The sequence below is a fragment of the Myiozetetes cayanensis genome, unplaced genomic scaffold (genome assembly GCF_022539395.1).
Source record: "Myiozetetes cayanensis isolate MyiCay16 unplaced genomic scaffold, myiCay2020 scf10, whole genome shotgun sequence".
Taxonomy (NCBI): Eukaryota; Metazoa; Chordata; class Aves; order Passeriformes; family Tyrannidae; genus Myiozetetes; species Myiozetetes cayanensis.
This window is the reverse complement of record NW_026086605.1, coordinates 16196263-16219165: the sequence shown is the minus strand read 5'-3', so window position 1 is coordinate 16219165 and position 22903 is coordinate 16196263. Positions and strand designations below refer to the sequence as shown.

Below are 22903 nucleotides of genomic sequence, written 5' to 3'. Positions count from 1 at the left end.
CAAACATCGTGTATCCACTTTCCTCCTGCCCCCTCCCCCGCACCCCGCGGCAGCACTGGAGGCGAGCGCAGACACGCAGCCCCACGCGTGTCCCCACGCGTGACTCGTCCTGCCCCGCGCGTGGGCGGTCTGCGAGGACCGAGGTGGCTCCCGCCGCTTCCACGGGTGACCCTGACCATCCCCTTGAGGACGAGCCCCACCCGGCCGGGCATCCCGCGGGGCCGCCGGCTGTGCCCGCTGCGGGCCGGGGACCGCGCTGCGCAAGGAGTCAAAGTACACAGCGGCTGGGTCGATAGCCTATTAGGCTAGAAACAGTTCTGCATATCAAAGGCCGACGAACCTAATGACTAAAAATATAAGTACCTGACCCGGAGGATTAATCACACACTGTCAAGCTGAAATTGGTGCAATTCTTCCAATCATTAACGTTTTGCTTACAAAAATGTGCTTTTCTGTTTGTTTTTCTGCTAAATGATAACCATTTTCAAGTTGAATCGGCTGATAAAAAACGTCGAAAACAAGACGGGAGTTGTGCTGGAAAGGTCATACGTGCCAGTTCGGCATGGAATAGCCAACGGGCAAACAAACAGCACAGAGCAGGGTGGCACGGAAGGGGCTCGAAGGTTTTCCGAACGGTGTAAAGTGCTTTGGCTGTTTTTCTCATGCCGAGGAGCAGAGACTGACCGTGGAGAGCCGCTCGTCCGCCTCGCCGTGGGCATCTCCACGTCGGTCTCTCCCGCTGTGGAAACGGGCTAGGGGAATTAGGGACAGCTGCTGGCGGGTTAGTTCTGATCGGCAGCTCAACGGGCCCCCTCCGATGTGTTTTGCCTCCCTGAGCCTCCCTCCCCGGGTGGGCGGATGAGCAAGGACATATCGACAGCCCAGCCTGGGTTACTGCGCTGTTTGTCACCTGTCGCGACACTCTGGAAATCCACATCGCTGGTCAGGCAGCTGCAGACGGCGCATCTGCGCTCCTCACCTGCAGGGAGCCGCCAAACCCCTGACACGGCGGGGAAAGCGCCCGGTTTGTCGGGAGCGGCTTCCCTGGACCCCGTTACACCGCGGGGCCGCGACCCCGCGCAGTGCCTCGGGCAGAGCCCCTGCCCCGGCCATCACATCGGGAGAGCCCTTGCCAGCCCCTGTCTTTTCCCGGCTCGGGAATGCCGGCATGGTCACGCGTAGATATGGGGTTTGCCGGAGTTCACCCCACGGCCCACTCTCTGTCCCACGCGTGTCCCCATTCCTATATGAAAGCACAACCGTAACACGAAGTCGCCTTGAAGAGGCAACACCAGCTTCGTGCTCCCTGATTTCGGTTGGGACAGATAGACAAGAGAAGGAAAAACGGACGGGGAAGGCCGGGGCGCACCTTCCCGAGCGCTCCCTCCCCTCCTTCCGGCCCTCCCACCCCGTCACCCTCGCTGCCGCGGCTCCCGAGACTCACGGTGGGCTGTTCCCATCTGCCTCGGGACCCGGGTTTACACCTGCGACGGAAACCCGTAGCGAGGGAAGAGCCGAAGGATGGAGCAGCGATCTCCTCCTCGGCGGAGCCCGGCTGTGAGCTGTCTGCGATTTCCCCGCGTGGCGCGCACCGCGCTGGCGCTCGATCCCGGTGGAGAAGTGCCCCAGGGAAGCCCTGGCGCGTCCCGAGGCTCCCTTTGTCACGGGTGGCGTTAAAGCAGGGGCCGATGCTCAGGTGCCCGGGGCCGCCGAGCGGACGGCGGGCGTTCGGCCCTGGCGCGGCCCCGGCGGGAGCAGCTCGGGGGGCGGCCGGAGCCTGCTCCCTGTGCCCAGTGTGCACGGAACACCCCGATCACTTCGTCTTTTCGGGCCCCGTTCATGATCGCGATTTTAGAATAAGCCAAAGCTAAAGCCACTCATTCAGAAAACTCAGCTGCTGTTTCTATAAGTACTAATCCCGGCTGCTCTAAGGGCTATCCCCCTCACCAGTCGCAATAGTCACTTGCTGCTCTCTAAAAACCTTCCTTGGCACTAAAAGCCTCCTTGACACTTGGCTGGGGCTAGGTCCCTGTTGCAGCGCCTGGGGGAACGGAATACCCGCGCGGGAGCACACCCGGGATACCCGCTCCTGGGAGCATTTCCCGTACCCCGGGTTCTGTGCTCCTTCCTCCCGTCGGCATGATTTCGGAGAAAAGGCCGATGAATAACCATTGTTGACTCAGGTGGGTCAGCGGCTGCCCCGGCTGGGGTCGATGCCCGGCCCCAAGCAGGCACCGCCGGCCCCGCTCCTCCTCCAGCCCGCACCCCCTTCCCGGCCCCCGAGGATCGGGGCGACTCGTGGGTAAACACCTACGCTTCCAGCCTGGGCTCGCCGGCCAGGCTCTCCTCCTCCCGCCAGAGCCCGTTCCCGTGTGGGCACGGGTGCAGGCAAAACCGAAACGCGGGGTGGCAGGCTGAAAAACAGCAAAACAAAATAGGAGTGAACCCACGTGAAATCCCCACAACCGAGGGCACCCAGAAGGCTGCGGGGTGGCGGGCAACCAGCACTGCACTGAGGGAAAAGCCCAATCACAACACAATTGCTGGCAGAGGGGAGGGTTTGGGTTTTCTCCTGCCAGTAACTGGCCAGTGTGGCAGGTGGTGCAGAGTTTAGGTTTATTTCACAGACATGTCCATCAAAAATTAAATATCAAGTTCTGCCTTTTTTTTAACATTGAACAAGTATGTACAAAATATGAACAATGTGAGGTACAAAACCGCAAGACTTTTAAAGAAAACTAGTATGTACAGAAGCAGATATGTATACGATAGGCTTTATCTTCCCACTTGAACCCCACACCTGATGCCAGTTTCTCTCCTGCAGCAGGCCCCCATCACTCCCTGCATTTTCTTCTCAAATATGAAATCCATAAAAAACTAGTGCTAGAGATTTTAAAGGAGAAAAATATGTTTGTTTGTTTGTTTGGGCTTTTTTCTGCAATTGGAACCATTCAAACTGTGAGGCAAAGTTCTCAAAAAATCTGAGAAGGCACATTTCATCTCACATGAGAGGAAAAACAAATCTGGCCAAAGACGCTACCTGACAAATGGAGGGAAGTCTCAGTAGAGAGCACCACGGCACATAAAATGGTGTAAGCATAAGGCACTTCTCGGGATGGCCAAATCCCTCCCTATTTCACAGAACATGTTTCTCTGCTTGCAAAGGGCGTTTAAATTAATCTATTTAAACGACATTTGTTTACACATACAAAGGGCTTAGTCCTGCAATCCATGCTCACTTCCACGCTAGTTAGAGGGTTTTGCCTGATCACCACCAGCAGCTGATTCAGACACACCCCGCCCCCCGCCACCATAAGGACAGGGTGCAGGATTATATTCCAGTTAGAACATAGATTATTGTACAAATATATCTTACAAATAATTAAATACAAACCATGTTCCTTTAACCAAACTAGAGATCTTCCAAAACTGGATTGTTTGCAGAAAATACATCTTTCTTTCTCTGCTTATTATAAAACGAGTCTATTTGGTGATGCTTGTTTTTCTTTCAGTAAACGGTGAAAGTTTTCTCCCGTAGCATAATATTCTTTCAAACCAGCCCCTGGTAAAGTGCAAGCCAAGTTAGGGTCCACTCTCTGCATGGGGCTGTTAATGGGTAGGATTGTAATAGCCTTTATCGCCTTCAATGTCCACTTCTTGATCAGAGTCATCGGAGACATCTGACTCCAGGTCCTCCTGGGAGGCCGGCGAGGGGGTGTACTGCGAGCCATCCAGAGAGACCTCCTTACCCTTCTGCTCAGGGGTCTGGCAGCTCTCCGGCCTTTGGTCACCGTGACTGTCAGCACCTTCCACTTCTTCTTTTTTGGTGGCCTGGGGGTTCTCCTGCAATGAAAGAAGCCTGCTTGATACAAAAATACGAGGCCCGGAGACAGGAGGCCTGGGAATTCCAGCTGTGCTGTGTGGGAAAACCACCTTGAGTTTGTTGCAGGAAAAGGCAGGTGTCCTGCTACCTCCCTGGGCCTCCTGCCTATAAACCTGCCTGAGTGGGACAGGGCTGGGCAAGGACTCTGATCGCAGTCCCTCACAGCCACAGGGCCTGCTGCCGTGAATAAGGCTCCTTGGCGATGGTTATCGCAGCCACTTCAAAAGAGTCAGGAGCTGCTGGAGCCCAGGAACCTCTGAACTTTTGTCTTTAGCAAAGCAAATGTTTATTATGAGTCTACAAACACCGACACACAGCTTCCTCCTGCCCTGATCTTTCTTTAATTACACCCAACAGCAACAGGAGGGAGGTTGAATCCATCAGTGGCCCAAAAGCAAACGGGAAAAAATTACTAATTAAGCTAAAACTCAACACTAAAACACTCACCACTAAAACCAAACCTAACCAAAACCTCATCTCTGAAGGCAAGAGTAGCCCTGTGTCGGCAGCTGTCTATAGAGCCCAGTCCCCTAAGGGGGCATGAAATGATACTCTTAAGAGAAAGCAGGCAGAGACACGTACCCATGATATAACCGTGCAGGCTTGGAGAAATGGATGTGACTGAATGAAAAGGAGGAAATGACTTAAAATGGCTGAGATCCCAAGCGAGCTCTCCGGACACTGCGGCATGAGTTGGGCCCCACTGGGGACCCAGCCTGCCTCTTGCCAGAATAATGTGATTTTATTAAAAAATCAACTGAAGATCAGGTTAACTCAGATGAAGGTCACAGAACAAATTCATCTAGAGCATGGCATTATGATTATTTGTCTTTTCTTATCACTTTTATGTTAAAGGCTGATTTGCCAGTAAAATTTGGCCATCCATGTCACATTTACTGAAGCCAGACTCAGGCCATGATGTTGGGATTTTGCAAAAATATTTGAGCCATGGGACCTTGATTTTGCCAAGCCAGGCAGGATCGGGCCCTATGAGCCATAGGAAAAAAAAAATTATCTGCTTGAGCACAATATCTAAAGGAAGGGAAACTGCTTTAACCTCTCAGCCTCACACACTGTAACTATTTGTGAACAAAAAGTAAAAGCTACTCAGTTTTCCATGCGGTTCCTCAAAACAAACACGGTGTTTGTACCTGCCTCTCCCAACGTTTGCAAAATAAATCAACTTACGTTTATTAGGAGAGGGTGCTTTAAAACACCAGTAAATATTGTTCTCAAAAAAACCCTAAGTAATTTACTGACAATTACTTATCTTCTCCACGTTAATTGGCTAAACAACATATGGGTTTACAAAACAATTAGTGCGGAGTTTTAATAGGTGGTGTGTGAAAGACGGGCATAATTGATATAGGAACTACATTAGGAGCTTTTAACGTTAGTGCTGCCTGAACGAGCCCTCATAGATTCCAGCATGACTATTTGTCTTTTTAATCAAGGTGAAGAGGTTAAACAGCCTTTCAGATGACTTCTGCATACAACCTGGAATAGGCGAGCACGGCATAAGATAAGACAATTAAAATACTTATTACTATAGAAACAGAAACATCCACGTACCTGCTTTAGGCGCCTCCATTTGGCTCTGCGATTTTGAAACCACGTTTTGACCTGAGCAAGGACAACGAGAGAAGGCACGGGGTAGTCCTGGAGCCAGTAAGTGCTGGGAGCCCTACCCGAGCCACGAGCAGAAAGCAAGAGCCTGCCACCACCCTCCTCCCCACAGCCCCCGAGCTGGCCCGGCCCCGGGAGCAGAACACCGACAGCAACTGCACGGTGGGGGCCGGAGCGGGGTCGGTGCCGCCTGCCCAAGCGGCTGCCTGGGGATGGGGTGCGGTCCCCCAGGGCACGGGCATGGCCTCACCTGCCTCTCGCTGAGCTGCAGCATCTTCGCCAGGCGCTTCCTCTCCGGCGGGGACAGGTATTTCTGCGTCTCGAACTTCTTCTCCAGCTCGATGGTCTGGTCGTTGGAGAAGCGGACCTGCCCCCCTTTCCTCTTGTGCAGCGGCCGCTGGATGAAGGGGCTCCATAGCAGCGGCTTCCCTACAAAGGGAGGCACAACGCCGGGGGTCACTGGCTGGCCGCGGACACGCGTGATCGCGGAGCCCTGGCTCCTGCCCGAGCCCACACGTGGAGGCGCGCCGGGTCCAGGGGTCGCTAATTTCTTTCGCCTGATTTTATTTCCCCAGTTCCTACTCTGGTCTTTCCCCTCTCTGATTTTTCCCCTCTGCCGAGCAGTGAGACCAGCTGAAGTCTACGGGCTTTGGCAACATTTCCGTCAATGTGTTTCCTGTTGGTCTATCTCGCAAAGAGAAAAAAAAAAAAAAGGAAAGGAAAAAAAGAAAGAAAGAAAAAAGACCTTTGCTTCTCTCTGCTCTTTTACGGCGATGCCCCAAAGAAACCGTCTGCCTGTCTCTTAAGTCAGTGCCCAGATGCCCGCGGAGAGAGGGGACTTCGCGGGGCTGGGCGGGGGTGGATGCGCCAACACGACGGCAATGGGCTTCTGGGAAGAAGTGCCCCCAATTCCCCTAGCCCCGGCTGGGGGCTTGCCCGCCAGAGGCCGCAGGGTGCCCGCCAGGCTCAGCCCCGGGCCCGGGGTACTGGTAAGGGGCAAGCCGGTGCAGGCGGCGACACGCCGGAGATCCAGCCCCGCTGCGGAGCGGCGGCTGCATCCCGGGGCAGGAGACTCTGGCCAGTGCCACTGAGTCACACTGTTTGTCTTTCTGTCTTGCTGCCTGCACCCTTTGAAATTCGCTGCATTGTTTTTCGAGATTTTGCTTGCGTCAGGCTTTAGTAATTCTGGTGCAAAACAGACTCAAAAAATAGGAAGCAACTGGTTATTTTAGCTGTCATAAAGTCACATCCCACACAGAGGAAATGAACAATATCAGAAAAACGGATCCCGGCTATCAGAAGTCGAGTGTTTCCTGAATTTGTCTGTATTGAGGATGTCGATAAAGTAATCAGCAATGTGCACGACTCCCGGGGAAGAGCCTGCTTCAGGCGGCCAGGAAAACACTTAACAGCTCCTGAAACCAGATTTACTCCTATCGAGAGCTCAAGGTTTCCTGTATGAACGGAAAGGGTCAGCCTCTTTCACTGCACAAATGTGGTGAGTCAGGTCCAGTTTTGCAATCACTAAGAACAAGTGCTGAAGCCCTGGCGCGGGGCTCGGCTCCCGCAGCGGGGACGCTTCCCCCGGCCACGGGTGAGAAGGGGCCGCCGGGGCCCCGACCCGGCTCGGCCCAACCTGCGGAAGAACCGCGGGGGCCCCAGTGAGCGGAGCCGGCCTGCCGGCTGTTTTTCAAGTCATCCGCAGGAAAAGGCTGAGATCTGCCATGCGATCTCCCACCACAATTAAAACTCCCCACCAAAACCGCATGCGACATTACTAAGGACACTGTCATAGTCACTTGGTTGAAGGAAAACAAATCTGAGTCACCGCGGCCGCGCACCGTGGTCTCGCTGCCAGGCTCGGAGCGCGGCACGTCTTTAATTTACTGTAAATCTGACGGGGGCCGGAGGGAGCCGGGGAAGCGCAGAGAGGCGGTGGAAGGAGGCAGCTTTCAGGCACTTTCCATTCACCCCTAGCCCCGACGACGGGAGCGGGGCGGCAGCAGGCAGGGAGGGCGGAGGGGAGGGCACATGGCTTACCCAGAGGGTCCTGCCGGATCAGGGCGTGCGCGTAGTCGCCGACGGCGCGGGGGAAGGAGTAGAGGGGCCCGGCGTAGGCGCCGGTGCCGTAGGTGGCGGCGAGGTGGTGGGAGAAGGCCGGGTGGACGGGGGTCGGCTCGTAGATGGGGGTCCGGTACGGGGACACCAGGCTGGTGAAGGAGGAATTGGGCGACGGCAGCGTCGGCGGCGGTGGGGCGGGCAGGGAGTGGGGGGCCGGGGCGGCGGCGGGGCCGCGGCCCAGGATGTCCTCGATGTAGAAGGGCGTGGGGTGCGCGGGCTGGAGCAGCGGCGTGGGCGCGTACAGCGGGACGCCGACGCCCAGGGCCGCCGGCGCCGCGCCCGGCGGCTGATACTGCATGGCGCGGTCACCGCCCGCGCACCCCCGCGCCCCCGGCCGCCCCTGCGGAAAGCCGGCCCCGACCGCGTCTCTGGGTGCTGGCACCGCCGCCGCGGGTTTCTCTGGGCTCGGGTTACCCTTCGATAGGTTTCTATTGGCGCGGGGCGGAGCCCGCGTGGTCTCTGTCCCCTTCCTGCCACGGCGCCGTCTGGCCAATGAGCCCGGCCAGGGAAGGGGGAAACCACCCCCCGCCGGCAAACACTCCCCCCGCCTCCCCTAGCGAACTCCCCACGGCGCCAATCAACCACCGCCGGGCTCCGGGGGAGCCGGGGCGAGCCCCGACGGCACAGGGGGCGCGGCGCTTCCCGCACCGCCTCCCGTTCCTCGGCCCGCGAACGGCACAGCGTTACCCGGTTTTCGGGCTTCCCCATGGGAGATTGCTTGACCCCCGGCAGCGTGGCCCGGGCGCAGACTGAGGGAGGAGGCGGAGAAGAGGATGAGCACCTACCCCACCCGGCCCGCAACTCTCCTTTGCAAAGGTCCCCGCGGGCGCTCCGCCTGACTGCGTGGACCGGGAAAGCGGGGGCGGGGGGAGCGTGTGGGCGGCGGGCTGGACCGGCTCCTGCCCCGTCCCCCAGGACAGAGCCGAGATCGCGAATCAGGAAGTCGCTGCTCCGCGCCCCGGCCGGCACCGGGCGGTAAACTGGGAGGCGGTGGGGGCGGCCGCCCCCGGACGGGGATGGGGACCCCGCTCCCCGACAGCCCGAGGAAGGCGGCGCGGCGGCCCGAGCAGCGCCACCTGGGCACCATCGATTTAATTTTTTCAAATCCCACCCTGTGATTCCTCCTGCCCGCCCGGCGCCCCCAGGGAGGGACGTGCGCTCCGTCCGGGTGCCGCCGGCTCCCGCTCCGGGGCCGCCCCTCGCCCAACACGGGAGTGTCGGCCGGACTTGGGCGGGGGGCAGTGCGGGAATTGCGGTAGGGGCAGCGACCCCCCTCTACTTGCGCCCCCGTCAACCACGGGGGATTCGCCCCGACGGCAGCGGGTGGCACCGCCTTCTCCCCCTCCGTGGGAGCGGAGGCGGCAGGTGCACCCTGCGTGTCCACGGACCCCGCCGGGCCGCCCGTCCCCTGTCTCCCTCACACGCTCCCGTGCTGACAGCGAGCACGGAAAGCTGTTAAGGAATAGCAGGTGCTGGTTTAACTAACTTTCTTTCTTAAAAAGAAAAAAAAAAAAAAGGTCTCCAGTTCAAACCCACGAAGATCTTAATAACTAAGAGGCTCAGAGCAAGACGAAAGGGTGTTGGTGAAATGGAAATATATATATATATTTAATAATATAGGGAGGTTGAGGTTTCTTTTTCTTTATATTGTTAGCAAATGCCAAAACTCACCTTTAAAGCGTGGTCTTGTGTCTTGTAAATATCAGGTACACGTAAAGCAAGCTGACAGTTTTGATTATTTTTTCTCTCTGTGCTCAGTCTCCCAGGCATTGCTCTTTCCAAGGGGTTTAGTTAATGTTTTCATCTGGAAGTGTTGGATTTGCAGCTTGATTTACTTAATAAATGTACAGTAAACCGATGACCCGTTGCCCTCTGGAATAACGACGTGCATGATACGAGGCAGCAGAATGGAGGGCCTCCACAATATTTTACAAGCTGTCGATTCAAAATCTTGAGAACAAGTTCATGCGAAAAGAAAAAAAAGTTTTGCTGTATTATTGGAAAACAAATAAATAGAGGAAGAGATTATTCTTTTCTGACTTTTATACAAGCAATAGGCCTTGTTAAAAGGAAGTTTTAATGGCACAGTTATTACATTCCACTACCACTGCATAATCCCTAACAAGAAAAATGAAGCACTTAATTTTGCAGTTCTAGAGCACCGCCCCTTTCAAATTCAATTGTTAGACCTCAGCCTTCCTCCTTCCACGGGTTGGAGACTATTAAATCCGCATTCATGAAATGTCACATTTATTGAACTACATAATTTTTTAATATCACTAGTGCAGGTTTTATAGTTGATTTTATTGTTTTTACGGCCATTCGGGGCTCTAAAACTCGGATTTTTTCAATGTTGTCCTTATAATTTTTTTCACACAGTCAGAACTAATAAAATAGAACAGTTGTGACTTTTTAATGCAAGGGGTCTCGGAGTTTCAATATTTTCACTCTGCTGGATACTAAAACCAATAAAAATACATGAGATTTTAATTATTTTCTGGATTAAATAAAACCTTTTCCCTTTCGCTTGGAACATACATTTTGTTTGTAGTTTCTGTCGTGAGGGAGATAATGCAGCTTCGGATAAAATACATTCTTACCAATATTGTTGTGATGAATGCGGTTTTGACCGGATTTTACAGTCTAATGGTCATTTAAAGTAAGGTGCTGTAGATCAGGGCAACCGAGACAGTGCTTTAATATATTCTATTATTTCTTCTCCGGCTTCCCTCTGGAAAGCTCTCCAATTTGTTTGAAAAACCTCGGGAGACAGAGAAAATACACAAATACACTCCTTTCCTGAACTAAAACAAAAGAAAATAAAAATAATAAATAAATAAATAAATAAATTTTTTTTACATTAATTTTCTTGGTATGCACTTGAAATACCCCCAAGTTTTCCTGCTAATCTGGGGATTTCTGGAGGGCGGCGGGGTGGGATGTGTGCATCCCCGCACTGGCACAGACTCAGCCCGAAGGAGTCGGCTGGAGAACTCATTATTTTGTGCAATAACTTCGGGGCCCTCTCTTCCCCTTCACTTTCCGTGAAACCCCTCGCCTTCGAGGAGTTCTGAGCTCAAGGAAAAAAAATAATAATAAAATCAGGGCCCCCACTTGCTCCAGGCGGCCCCACTGCCAACTCCGACGGCAGTGCCGGGGGAAACGCCGGGCTCCCCGCGGGGCGGACAGACAGAGCAGCCCGGGCTGGGGGGAGCCAGGGCGAATGTGCTGCTTCGTGCGACTCCCACGCCGGGGGACAGGGTCGGACGGGCTCCCCGGGGGAGGCAGCGGGGGCCTGGCTGCCACCGGCCGCTGCTTGGCCGCCCCGTGAGTGATGCTGCCACGGCGGCCTCGCAGGACGGTGCACCCGGGCTATGCCACAATCTTGGCCCAGCCACCTTCATTGGCTGCTCTGAGTCTAATTCCCCCCGCTTCCAGCCCTTGTCATGCGTGGAGTCTGGAGCAGTTTTCCACAGGCTCTCCACAGGTACCTCGAAGGACGATGTGAGGGCTCACCGGGGGCAGCGGGCACGGCACTGACTCCGGTGTGGCTCTGGAGCCTCCCGCCGGCCGGAGCTGCGAGGCGGCCCCGCGGTCCGGTCCCGCTCCGCGGCCCGGCTGCGGGTGGTCGGGTCTCCATCTCCCCCGGCCGGGGCGGGGGCGCAGCGCCGCTTTAATTTAGCGTTTATGTGTCACCGTGTTCGTGACCGGGTTTTACGGGGCGGCGGTAACGCGAAACACCTGGGCGGCGGCACCGCGGGCGCGCACGGCGCGGGGGGCACAGGGCGCTGAGCTGCGCTGGCCTGTCCTCAGGCCCCCGCGTTAAAGTAAAATAATAATAATAATAAGAAATAAAAACGCAAACCCCCGAGTGTCGGAAAATGAGCAAATGAGTGCTTCCAAAGCCAGTGACACATGCCAAGCGATATTTCCACCGCACCCCTGGTTACCTGTGACAGACACCCTGATAAACAGAAGATTCCTGATTCCCTGGATAGTTATTTCAGGCAATACATAAACTAATCCATGATTTAGAAGTGAAATGTGTCTCGAAGCACAGAACGCTTTTCTTTGCCTCATGGATTCTGTTATCACTAACGTGTACCTGCCTGGTTTCTGCTCTTTAAACTGGGAGTCTCACCACAATAGCACCCTCTGTGACACTGCACACTTCAGGAGAGTTACACCAGAAGTGGATCATTCCTAGCTGCAGTAACTGCATTTGGCTGTACAGAATTAGTGAGCAATCCAGCAAAGTCCATCTTTTAACAGCTGGAATGAGCTACCAGCAGCATCATTCCCTAATGCTACAGGGCACTTTCCGAGAGGATCCAGCCTGCAGCCATTCCATCCCTTCCCACTACTGAAAATATTTCAAGACTCTTCCAAGAGAGGTGAGGCCACAGACTTGAACACCTTCCAAGGAGGAAATAGAAGGGAGTTTACCTCTCTGATTTTCCTAGTGCCGTGGAAGCCAGACTGCTGCAGACAGAGGCACTGCGCGTTGCTGGGTGATGTCAGTTGGTGCTGCCTTCTTCCAGATAACTCATCTGTTAGATATTTGCTTCTTACATCCTCCTCCTCCTCACCATCGTGATTTGATTTAATAAATGAGTTACAACCCTAACAAACATTAAGGCAAGTCAGTCTTAGAGGCATTCACTAGATGTAGCAGAACAAGACAAATCTTGGTCTAAAAAGGGGTGGACAACACATTAACTATTATTCTCAGCAGAGCTACGTCTCTATGATTTGGCCAAATTTAAATCATTCAGGTGTAAAAAAATTCTATCCTAAGGGAATCTGCATCATGCTGGATATATTTGAGGTTTCAGCAAAACTGGTTCAGTGGTTTCTGAGCATTGAGTTGGAGGAGAGCAGATTTTTTTTTTTTTTTTTTGCTGGTGTTTAGACATCCTTGCTTTGCACTGAAAACCTGCAGTGCCCCACCACAAGGAAAACTTCAGGAGATGAAAACAACCAGCAAAAAGTCAGCCAGGGGTTGCCTCTTCAGTTTTTCCTTTAGTCCTTTACTTGGGGTTGTGGCTTACATTCAGGTAAAATAAAGGTCCCAAATCTCTAGAGAGAGTCACAAACACCTCAGGAATGTTTAAGCCACTCATAGGCTTGATTTAGCTTTCTAATGATTTGAAGAGTTCTTCTTCCCTGGCACTGAATATGTATGTGTGTATGACATGTGCTGCCACCAGCAAGTGCTTTTTCCTATATGCTGTCACCAACTCTGAGGGGGAAAAAAAAGTTACAGAAACGTAATGGTGCTTTTGAGTCTTGTCAAGGAATTCCAAGCCAGCACATGGCAGACCCTCGGGGGAACATATTGTTAAGGTGCTTCCATTTCCTGTAGCCCCCAATATCATTAATATCTCTTCTGGGATACCTTGACTTGCAAAGCGGGATATGCAACATTTATGGCTCTGTGGTAAAAGGAAGGAACACATGGCCCTGCATTATAAACACAGTATAGTTCCACTTTCTTTCTGGACTGGGCTGTCTCAGTGATTATTGTGATATCAGTATCTCTAAACCAGTTTAATTCAGCTGAAGTGTGACATAATTCACCAGAGTTTTCTCCTGAATTGTGAAGACGCATCCTATTAAACTACATAGACTGTAATGTTTTTGGAATGCACTTTTCTAGCCCTTCCTTGGTCTGAAGACTTTCTTAGCTGACCATTATGAGAATGTGGTGAACAATGCTATGAAAACCAAACCAATATATTGTTCCTTACAGGCTCATATTTCCTATATATCTGCCACCAAAGTCAGCTATTTTGAATCCTTCCTGTAAGTGTGACTGAAAGCTGCTTGGTTAATTATATTTATTTGGGATGGTGGTAACTGTAACATGTTAAAACTTCTCTATATTCTTTTGTGTTGGCTACACACATAAAGATTACACCCAAAACCATATATAATTCCCAGGGGCTGAGTTGTCTCTCACATCTTGCACAATCATTTACGTAAGTGCAAACTGAATATAAAATGCTGCTAACACAGACTGCTGGCTACTGTACACCCACTCTGTGTTGATATAAATGACTATAACAAGATACCAGACAATGGAGAATCTACCTAAACTGCAGTGATGACAAAACATCCCCTTTTTTTTTACAGACTAATCAGAATACAAGATACTGTATATTTGAGAGAGGACTTGTGTAGCAAGATTTTTCACGGTAACAGTTCCAATGGGTCCAAAGTACACACAGCTAAATTTGATGTCAGTAGGAATTAGGTATGAATAGGTAGTGTTACTTAGTTATTTTTGTTAATGTTTTCCAGAGCTTACACATTCACTCTACATTTTTTAGCAAACTTTATCATTTTGGCATCATAAAATCAATCCCTAGATAGGTTTGTTTTATCCGGAGCAGATATACATGCAGTTGCTGTTAATAGCCAAATATAGAAGCTTACAATAACCATCTAGCTAACTATTAATGGTTGTTTAACAGTGGGGTTAGAAGGATTGATCTGAAATCTGTCCTCACCTGAAAAATAGGTTGCTGGACTCTCAGGTGCAGAAACTCTTTAAAGGCTTAGTTTTCATGGGTAGAAGCCAAAATACTCGGGTAGAATTGGCTCTAGAAGGCTAGAGGAGGAATTGCCTTAGAGACAAGTCCAGAATTCATGTAATTGGTTTGGAGTCCATTGAAGTTGATGATTTCCACAGGCAAATCATTTATTTTTCATAACAGAATGACAGAATGTGCCTTGATGGTTGCACATGGAACTATCTCACAAAGTACCATTAAATGGCAGAAATGGAAGGAAGAATATCTTTTCCTACGGTAGATATCTCCCCTTCTCACTCCTGCCCCTGAGCTGAGGTCTCCCGATAGTGGAAACTGTAGCCCAGAATCAACTGACAAAAGAGCAGCATTAGTCACAGACAGTACCCAGCCTCGAGTCTCTGAGTCCAGGGGACCTCATTGTTTCAATTATTCTCTGTTAGTTTATGCCAGAGGTGTTGGCAGAGTTACTGCTGGATCTGATGACACTACAGAGTGTCTTTATAGTGGCAAAATCTCAGTGTCCCAGAGCACTAGTGGCACTTTCAGCTGCACAGAGATTGTCACCTGCTGCTGAGGACTTCTGCTTTGTGACAGAGACTCAGGACACCGTTGGCTGTCTAAAATGATGTGAGCTCAAGCTGCCTCAGAGGAAGGTATAGGTGAGCATCCTGGGTTATTCTTTGCTGTGTCTGGTTTCATTCACCCTCTCCAGCAATAATCACCTGTAAGGCAAGTCACTGTTCAAGTCCTTTCAGAGTCTGGAAATAAGGGGAATGCTTTTGCAAAGCTGCAGGCTTTCTCATGCTCCATAAGATTATTCCATAGGCTTTTGGGTTTTTTCGTTTTTCTTCCCTGGAGTCTGGTCAGGAAATTTGTCTTGCTTGAGCTATTGTGTATACAGCAAAGTTATATGCTTTGCTTCTCTGTGTGAGCAGTGCTGGTTGTGGAAACCTGTGGAAATGCTTGTGCAGGTGAGAGTACAGTTCTCCTGATGGGTATGAAGTCAGGCCGACAGCGAAGTGCCTTATACCAAATATAATTTCTCCTGAATAGAAAGTGGGACAATATATGCTGGGATGGCAATAACCACAACACAACTTGTACTCATTGTACTACCTCTGGTAAAAGCAAAACAAAAAATAAATCACACTTGACATGAAAACAAACATGCCAATACAAAATCTGTATATATCTAAACCCTGTATTTAAAACACTGCAGTTCTTTCCTAAGACTTTAAGGTCTGGGCTTAAGTAACCTTCAGAACAGCTGCACTTTCTCAATCCTTCCTTAGCCTGAACATCTCATAAACTTACCTCATCCTAGTAATGGGGTCTGAAATTGTAGGTGTTTTAGTGTTAGCAGTTTTAGTGTTGCAGAATCTAAACCATAGCCCAGATGTGTCCTTGAAGTCAAACCGTGACATCAGAGCCCAACCTGATACAGATGCTAATCCAAATCTTGATCTCTGACCTTGCTTTTTTTATTTTAAAATGCATACTTTAAAACATTACAGCAAAATTAATATAAAAAGATGTAAATAGATGCCTGAATAATATCTTCAGCAGACAGACAGGTGATACACAGCTGCTGAGAAGAGGCAGCTGGACTTCAACCCAGAGCTTAGTGCTGAATCCTCATCGATGGACAGCTTGTAGCTGTACAGCTCAGCTGCTGGATTAGCACAGTGATTCAGCAGCAGATCTACAGTCCACACTTCTGCACCTACATCTGCTGGAGCACACAGGAAATGCCTGGAGAAGGATCCTGCCCCACACTGCCAGTGAATCCCCACCATTCCAAAGCATGTCTGCTTCCAAGGACTCCAAGGCAGCAACAGGCAGGGCAGTTTGTGGGGGTCATTCACACAAAGAGCAACGAGGAATGTTATGCATATGGGTCACATGCCAATCCACATGGTTCTTCACATGTTGAGGTACGGCCAAAGATATAATCAGCATAGGAACAAAAATGGGCTTTAAAAAATCTGTTTAGTCTCACTGGATACATAGAATATTTGGGAAGAAAATGCAGAAAGCAGACTGCTAACCAGTTCAGACTTCAGAGGTACTGTAGACAGAGGGAGAGACCCATTAATTACAGAATCATAATCTACCAAAATTATTCCTTGTATAATATTACCAACATGTACTAGAAATTAACTAGAGAAATACCTTCCTATTAGAAGAATAGATTCTATGCTGCCCTCTGTGTAGTTTTGTGTTTTAAATTTGTACAATCTCTCTTTGTGAAATACATAGATTTCCAGTAATTTTCTTAAAAAGGGAACATAAATTAACATTTTAGGATTAATTAACATTATATGACCAACTAAAACTGAACTAAAACTGCTGTAACTCACATTTATCCTTTGAAGAATATCTGACAATCTGGGAGGAACTGTGTGAACCCTTCTTGACTTTTGCTGTTACATGAACTTCTAGGAGGTTTGTTCTTGAGGAAAGGAGGTCTTCTGCAATCTCAGATGCACTGAAAATCTGACCATAGGTAAAGGCAGGTTTATTTGGACTGCGATTACAGAATGTAGTCAGAGCACTCTACTTTTGAGGATAAATAAGAAATTTAATTTTAAGTTGTGCCTAAACTGAGCCATCACTGCATCACTTAATTTCTGTGGCTTCCCAAGTTGCTTTTCTATTGTTTTTTATCTCTTTCACATTATGTTACATTTGGCTTCAGGACTGAATCTATTCATAGACATGATGTTGCTCTTTATGTAGCCTTCATAGCACCCATTTGACACCTGTAAAATATTAAACTGTAAGAATGTGTGTTAAAGTCAGTCAGCCAGGATAAGTGTGTTCTATAGATAAATGGGTTTGTGTGGGAGCACCACAGCCTCTGTCTGTATCACTTAAGGGTAAATTCCTGAAGAGTCAGGATGCTGTAGATAACCATAAAATCTCCGAAAACAGGAGAAGGAAGTCGTGTTGGCCAGGTCTGCACACAGTGCACACTCCTCAAACTCTGCTGCAGTTGAAACTGTTACAATCCAATGCACTTTCATTTTTTGACTGTTACATTTTCTTCATATTTGGTTCACATATGAGCTTTGAACATGTCGGTTTCACTGTGGCTTTCATGACATGAATAGTTCCTTAGAGACTCTCCACAGAGACCATGAATAAAGCTCGAACAGGATCAGTCTTTGCATATCTACGTACACCTCAACTTAGACTCCAGATAACACCTGAATCAAGATCCTGTCAGCTTTGCCACACACAGTAGTGTGTATGGGACATGAACACTTGTTCTGAAATCAAGTAACAGAACTGTAGCTTGTATGTCTTCTGACATACGAGCAACAACTTAAATGGCACCAACTGTGCCTTCTTCCTGTGCCATGAGTAGGTAGCTCAAGACCCTCTTCACAGTGAGGGCAATGGCACTGAGGACTTTGTGCCCACCTTTCTCTCTGCTGGGTGAGAACATCATAGCCTGTGTGCTTCTGGCAATCATTAAGTGCTGAGACATGGGGCAAAGCTGGGAGTGACAAAGTATTGTTGCTACATTTTCTTTCTGTTAAGCCTGTCATTACGCTACTCTCTGGTCACACACTAACCTAGTTCCTCTCATTCCTGAAGGTTTACACTTAAAACATTAGTTGACAGTTATTATGTCACTTTACTCCCTAAACCTTGGTTAGCAAACTCTGTGCTGTCAGCTCTTTGTACTTTTTCTCATCAGGCAGTTCTTCCAAGCATGTACCCACAGTTGGCTCTTCTTCTCTGAATTTCCTCCACTTGGCTTCCTGGTAACGAGGTGCAGGGAAGTGCACTCACCTTTACCAGATGCTACTGCACGTCAGTTCCAAGAAGAGGGACTCACTTGTCCTTTCCCTGTGGTGTGATCTCCATAAGAACCTCAAATCATATTGACATTTTTAACTGTCGCATCACCTAGAAAATTCAAATGCAAATTCAGAGGCCTTCCTTGCTTCTCACAGCAGTCCACACACGTTTTCCGCCCTAAGAGAAAAGGAAGACCTTGGACCTGGTCTTTCTAATAAACATTGCCATTTCTGTAGGGAGCTCAGATTGTTTTCTAACTCCTCACACTAATCAGGTAAATTGGCTTATTTATGACAGGGAAAAGAGCGATAGGAAGTACTAACTAACCTTGTGCTGGTGGCCAGAGTAAAGCAAAAACAAAGCCGGTTTCCAGTTCTCTGTGCTGAGACTGATTTTCCATTGTCATTCCACATTATCTTCCCATTTAAGGCTGCCCATGCAATTCTGTCGTGCATCCTGTAATTCTGTTCTAGTAGGTTTAAAACAAACAAAAGGAAGTACTTTTTCACACAGCACATAATTAAATTGTGGAACTTGTTGCCATGGGAAGCACTCGATGCCAAAAGCACAAAGGGGTTCAGAAAAAGAGAAGATAAATTAATGGATGATAGCTACATCGATGAGTATTAAACACAGTAGCTCACTTCACAACATTTGGCTCAGGAAGCCCTTACACTGCTGTTTGATGAAGGCAGGAAAGGATTTCCTACTGGTGCCTGTTTCTCACACAGTTGCCCTCAGTAGCCTCTTCTGGTCACTGACAGGAAGAAGACATTGGAGTTAATGGCCTGTCTTATTAAAGTTGCTCTAATGCTCCTTTCCTAACGAGATGCACAGATGTCAACAGATGCCTATAAGTTTAAAAAACATAATCTTTAAGCCAAAAATTGACTCCAACACTTTTGAATTCCTCTTTGGATGCTTTTATCAGGTCTGATCCAGCTGATAATTATGTATACATGATGTTTAGAACAAAGTGTAAGTGTAAGACTGAAATGGGATATTTTAAGGTTTCAGCATGGCTAGGTTTATTGGCCCAGCCAAAAGTTTGATTTTGCAGATATTACAGGTTGGATCAACTTTGCTGTCAAGAGAAAACCTGTTATCTGCGCTGTGAAAGTTGTATCTGCTTCTGGACCTCTCTCCCCTCACTGAACAAATGCTCCCACCAGCCAGCATGGTGCCATCTCTGCTTGTTGACTTTGCTCTGTAATTGCTGGTTTATCAGTCTCTCCTCAGACTTCTCAGTTTGTCCTGACTGACAAGCAAAATGAGCAGAGCTGTACACACACACACAGAAAGGAGAGGATGGCAGCTGGTGAGGAAGGAAAGGAGGGCAGGCTGGTGAGGCAGTGAGTGAGCCCTGGCTCTGTGGCTGCCACTCTTGTCTGGGCAGAGAGCCTCTCCCCATAGGCTGCACCAGTTGCTCCAGTCCATGAGGGAGGGAAAACTGGCTCATAATTCTGATAGCATCATGAGTTGCTTTCATTTCTTGTTCTGTGTGTTTGGCTGCAAAATGTGTCATCTGATTTCATCTGTATTGCTTTGTCATTGAGGTTTCTTTCTTTCATCATTTAGATTGACAATATCTCACTTCGGTCACACCTTTGCTTCCAAACTTCTCCTGCGTTAGCTCAGATTGTGTGTAACTGCCTTAGTTACTGCAGAATAGACTGATGTGATTTATTTCTGTTGTTGAGAAAGCTGTATAAGTTTGTCTACATTATATTGTTAAAATGCACGTGGTTAAAAGCAAGAAAACTGTCTGTTGGCTGAGGGCCTGCCTCACTTGAAAAGTAATGAGGATCAAATTCAGAGGCTTCATTTTCTCTTCATTACCAGAAGCCCCAAAGTACAGAACATTTTCTTGGATTTTGAAGAATGTTTCAGATACTTTGTTTGCAGGAAAGAGAAGGTCAGACTGCACAATCTGACCAGCACACGGTACTTTAACTCAAGTACCTCAATGTTATTGACTCAAATTTCCTAAACTTTGCTGTAGTTCATCATCTTGTATGACAGTAGACTCTATGGAAGGAAAGCTTACATTCAAGCAAAGTGTTGGGAGCAGCACTCATTTTCTTTTTTCGTCAGGGTGGTACGGGGATGGAGAGCATGAACTGCCAGTGAGGGATGCAGCAGTGACTGCAGTAGCACTGTGCTGCCAGATGGGAAGGAGAAGGCTGCAGTTCAGCAACTCTGGACTGGAAACTGGGGGCCTGGACACCTACCTTTGACACAGTGTGCTGCTACTGGAGTTCATGTCACCACATCCATGCCTCCTTGTGTCTGTTCACCTGCTCCCTGACCGGTCTTTTAGACTAAGTTCTTCTATGGGTATGATCTGCTTAGTGCCCTGTTCAGTGTACATCGATGGGGGTGGCTCTTGGAATCTTCCATAATTTAAGCATTAATTATAATGCAAAAGCAGTGATCCAAATGTTCAAGCCAGGGTCTTGAAAGGAGCTATGAAAGGCCACTTTATTAACCCTGTTTCACTAACAAGTTAAGATGCATCCATGCAAAACTACGGTCAAGCTTTTTTTCTGTCAATCAGTTATTAAAATACCAAACCTCAGTTTTTCCACTGCCAATTATTCTTGTGTCTACAGACTGGGGTGCACTTCTCATGATGCAGAATATTCCCTAGAATAAGAGGCTAAAATAAACAGCCAACCTAAGACCAAAAGCAAAGAGCTAGTTCTGGACAACAGGTAAGATAACCAGGGAATAACTAACATAGATAATCAGAAAATCATTCAAATTAATTGACTTGGCTCTGGCTGGCATCCCCCATTTCTGCCTGAAAGCTTCAGTGAGATCCAAATAAGTGGTAGTTATCTTACTGCCTCTTCCTGTTATCTGATTTTAATGACAGCAGAGGAGAGAGGGGAAATCATGTCTTTGAACAGGCCCATGGCCTTTCATTTAAGGTATATACTACCTCAAAATGGAAACTGTGTGAAGAATGATTCTGTCTTGGCTTAGTCCTGAGCAGATTAAGTAATGCATTAAACCCAGACAATATCAGGTTCTTGCAATGGCTTCAGCACCTTCACTACAAATGAACACACAGAGAATCAGAAAGTGCTATTTATGACAACCTGAAGGTGGCTAACTGGACAGCGTGAGGTAGCTGTGAAGAGTCAAAATTCAGCCAAGGTGTCTGTATTTTATGTTTCAATAAACGTCTTTAACATATAAAAAAGAAATCACAATAGGAAAATTTAAAGGGAGTGATGCTTATCCCAGATTCAGCTATGTGCTTGTAGCATTCAAGTTAAAATCACTACCTCCTTAGGTTCCCATGTGGTGGATGGAGAGAAACACATAGGGCACCTAGCAACAAATCATCCTGTGAGGTTCCTGTCTGTCTCCCTCACACTGGAGAGAGCAGGGTGTGACAAGGTTCTGATTTGGTACCTCCATGTAGGTGCCTGAACAAACACAAGACAGCTGAATTTGGGCCATGTGTTGCTTTGGGAGGAAAATGGGACCAAGAGGTGGCTTGACCACAAGATGACAATGTCCACACATCTTCACCTGGACTTCTGAGCTCCATCAAAATCAACCATGGCCATTGAAGAGGTGATGAGAATTAAATGCCATCTTCTCTTGAGCAGAACTACATATGGGTTTGAGATTGGGCCCCTCAGCACACAAAACACAAGTAGAAATAATTGCAGCTCCACGAATACAGGATCCAAACTGTGGTGGCATAGGAAGAAAACATAAGCTGTGCCTTGACAGCAGCTTTTATTGACAGGCCAGGTAAGCAGCCCTCAAAGAAGGGCAGAATAAATTGCCAGCACCCACATGTTTGCATCCTTCTCACTGTCACTCGGAGTGGGTACTCACTTTTGGCTGGATTTCTGTGGCTGTTCACGCAGCAGGAATGCCACAGAGATGAGGAATTTCTCTATAATACTTGGGCCTTGGCAGTGCAAGATTTGTACTTTCCCTTAGAGCAAGAAGCAAAGAGCTCTGGGGTCAAATCATCAGGAGTGTCCACCCAAGAACTACAAAGCATCCAAAATACAGTGAGCACAAAATGTTTTCTAGCTCTTCTGTCAGAGAAAGCTGCACCAGTAACAGCGCCACAGGGATGTCGACCATCGATTCAAGTTACAAAGAATTTCAGTGTTTTTTGCTCTAGGCACTAAATCCATTTGCTATGTTATGAACTGAATATACCAGACACACTAGGTCAGCATCTCTGTTGCAGCCCAGTAGCCTGACATCTCTGGTAAACTGTACTTCTTGTGATGTGCTGCTCACTTCCTCTGTATTCTCACATCTAGCTAACCCTTCTTTCCACAAGCCAGAAAACCATCAAAGAACTAATCACAATTAGCTTTAATAATACAAAGATCCTCCAAAAAAACCTCAGCTTCTCAAATATTCAGTCTCCCATAGTTTAGAACATCTTCCTGAAGTACTTTCCTTTCATTACAGGTCCAAAAGACCAAAGGAGTGATAACAAGTTACAAACCCGTAATGTTGTGGCAAATTAGAACTAGAAACCAAAGATTAATATTATATATATTGTGAGCATTCCAATAGAATCACATTTTCACTGTACAGTTCCCACATTGTCAAAGCTCAGGAATGTACTGTCACCAGGTTTGAAGATATTACTTTAGGGGCTTTTCCAAGGTCTGTAACATTTGCTGTATTCCTTCACATTTTCAAAAGATTGTACCCTGATGGATAGATGGTATTCAGGGATGGAGAGACACATCATAAAAACAACACAATTTAAAAAGATTAAATATGTTACACGTATTCTCATTTTTGCGAGGTCCAAAATAACTTCCTTAATAATTACTCTTTTTAATTAGTAAAACTCCCTAGGTGTCAGATTTTATTGTAGATCTAACATATTTTTCAACATAGTCTGAATAATTTAATGACAAACAGGAGAAAT

At 48.4% G+C, this 22903-nt stretch overlaps 1 protein-coding gene across 1 annotated transcript; it reads right to left on the bottom strand.

Moving 5' to 3' along the window:
* Window positions 1-2474: 2474 nt before the first annotated feature.
* On the bottom strand, window positions 2475-8063 carry HHEX (hematopoietically expressed homeobox). Its single transcript, XM_050335085.1, has 4 exons — window positions 7550-8063; window positions 5760-5938; window positions 5456-5506; window positions 2475-3843 (listed from the first exon to the last, which is right to left on the bottom strand). The coding sequence occupies exons 1-4, from the start codon at window positions 7926-7928 to the stop codon at window positions 3610-3612; spliced, it is 843 nt and encodes a 280-aa protein (XP_050191042.1). The 5' UTR covers window positions 7929-8063; the 3' UTR covers window positions 2475-3609.
* Between the last annotated feature and the right edge of the window lie 14840 nt (window positions 8064-22903).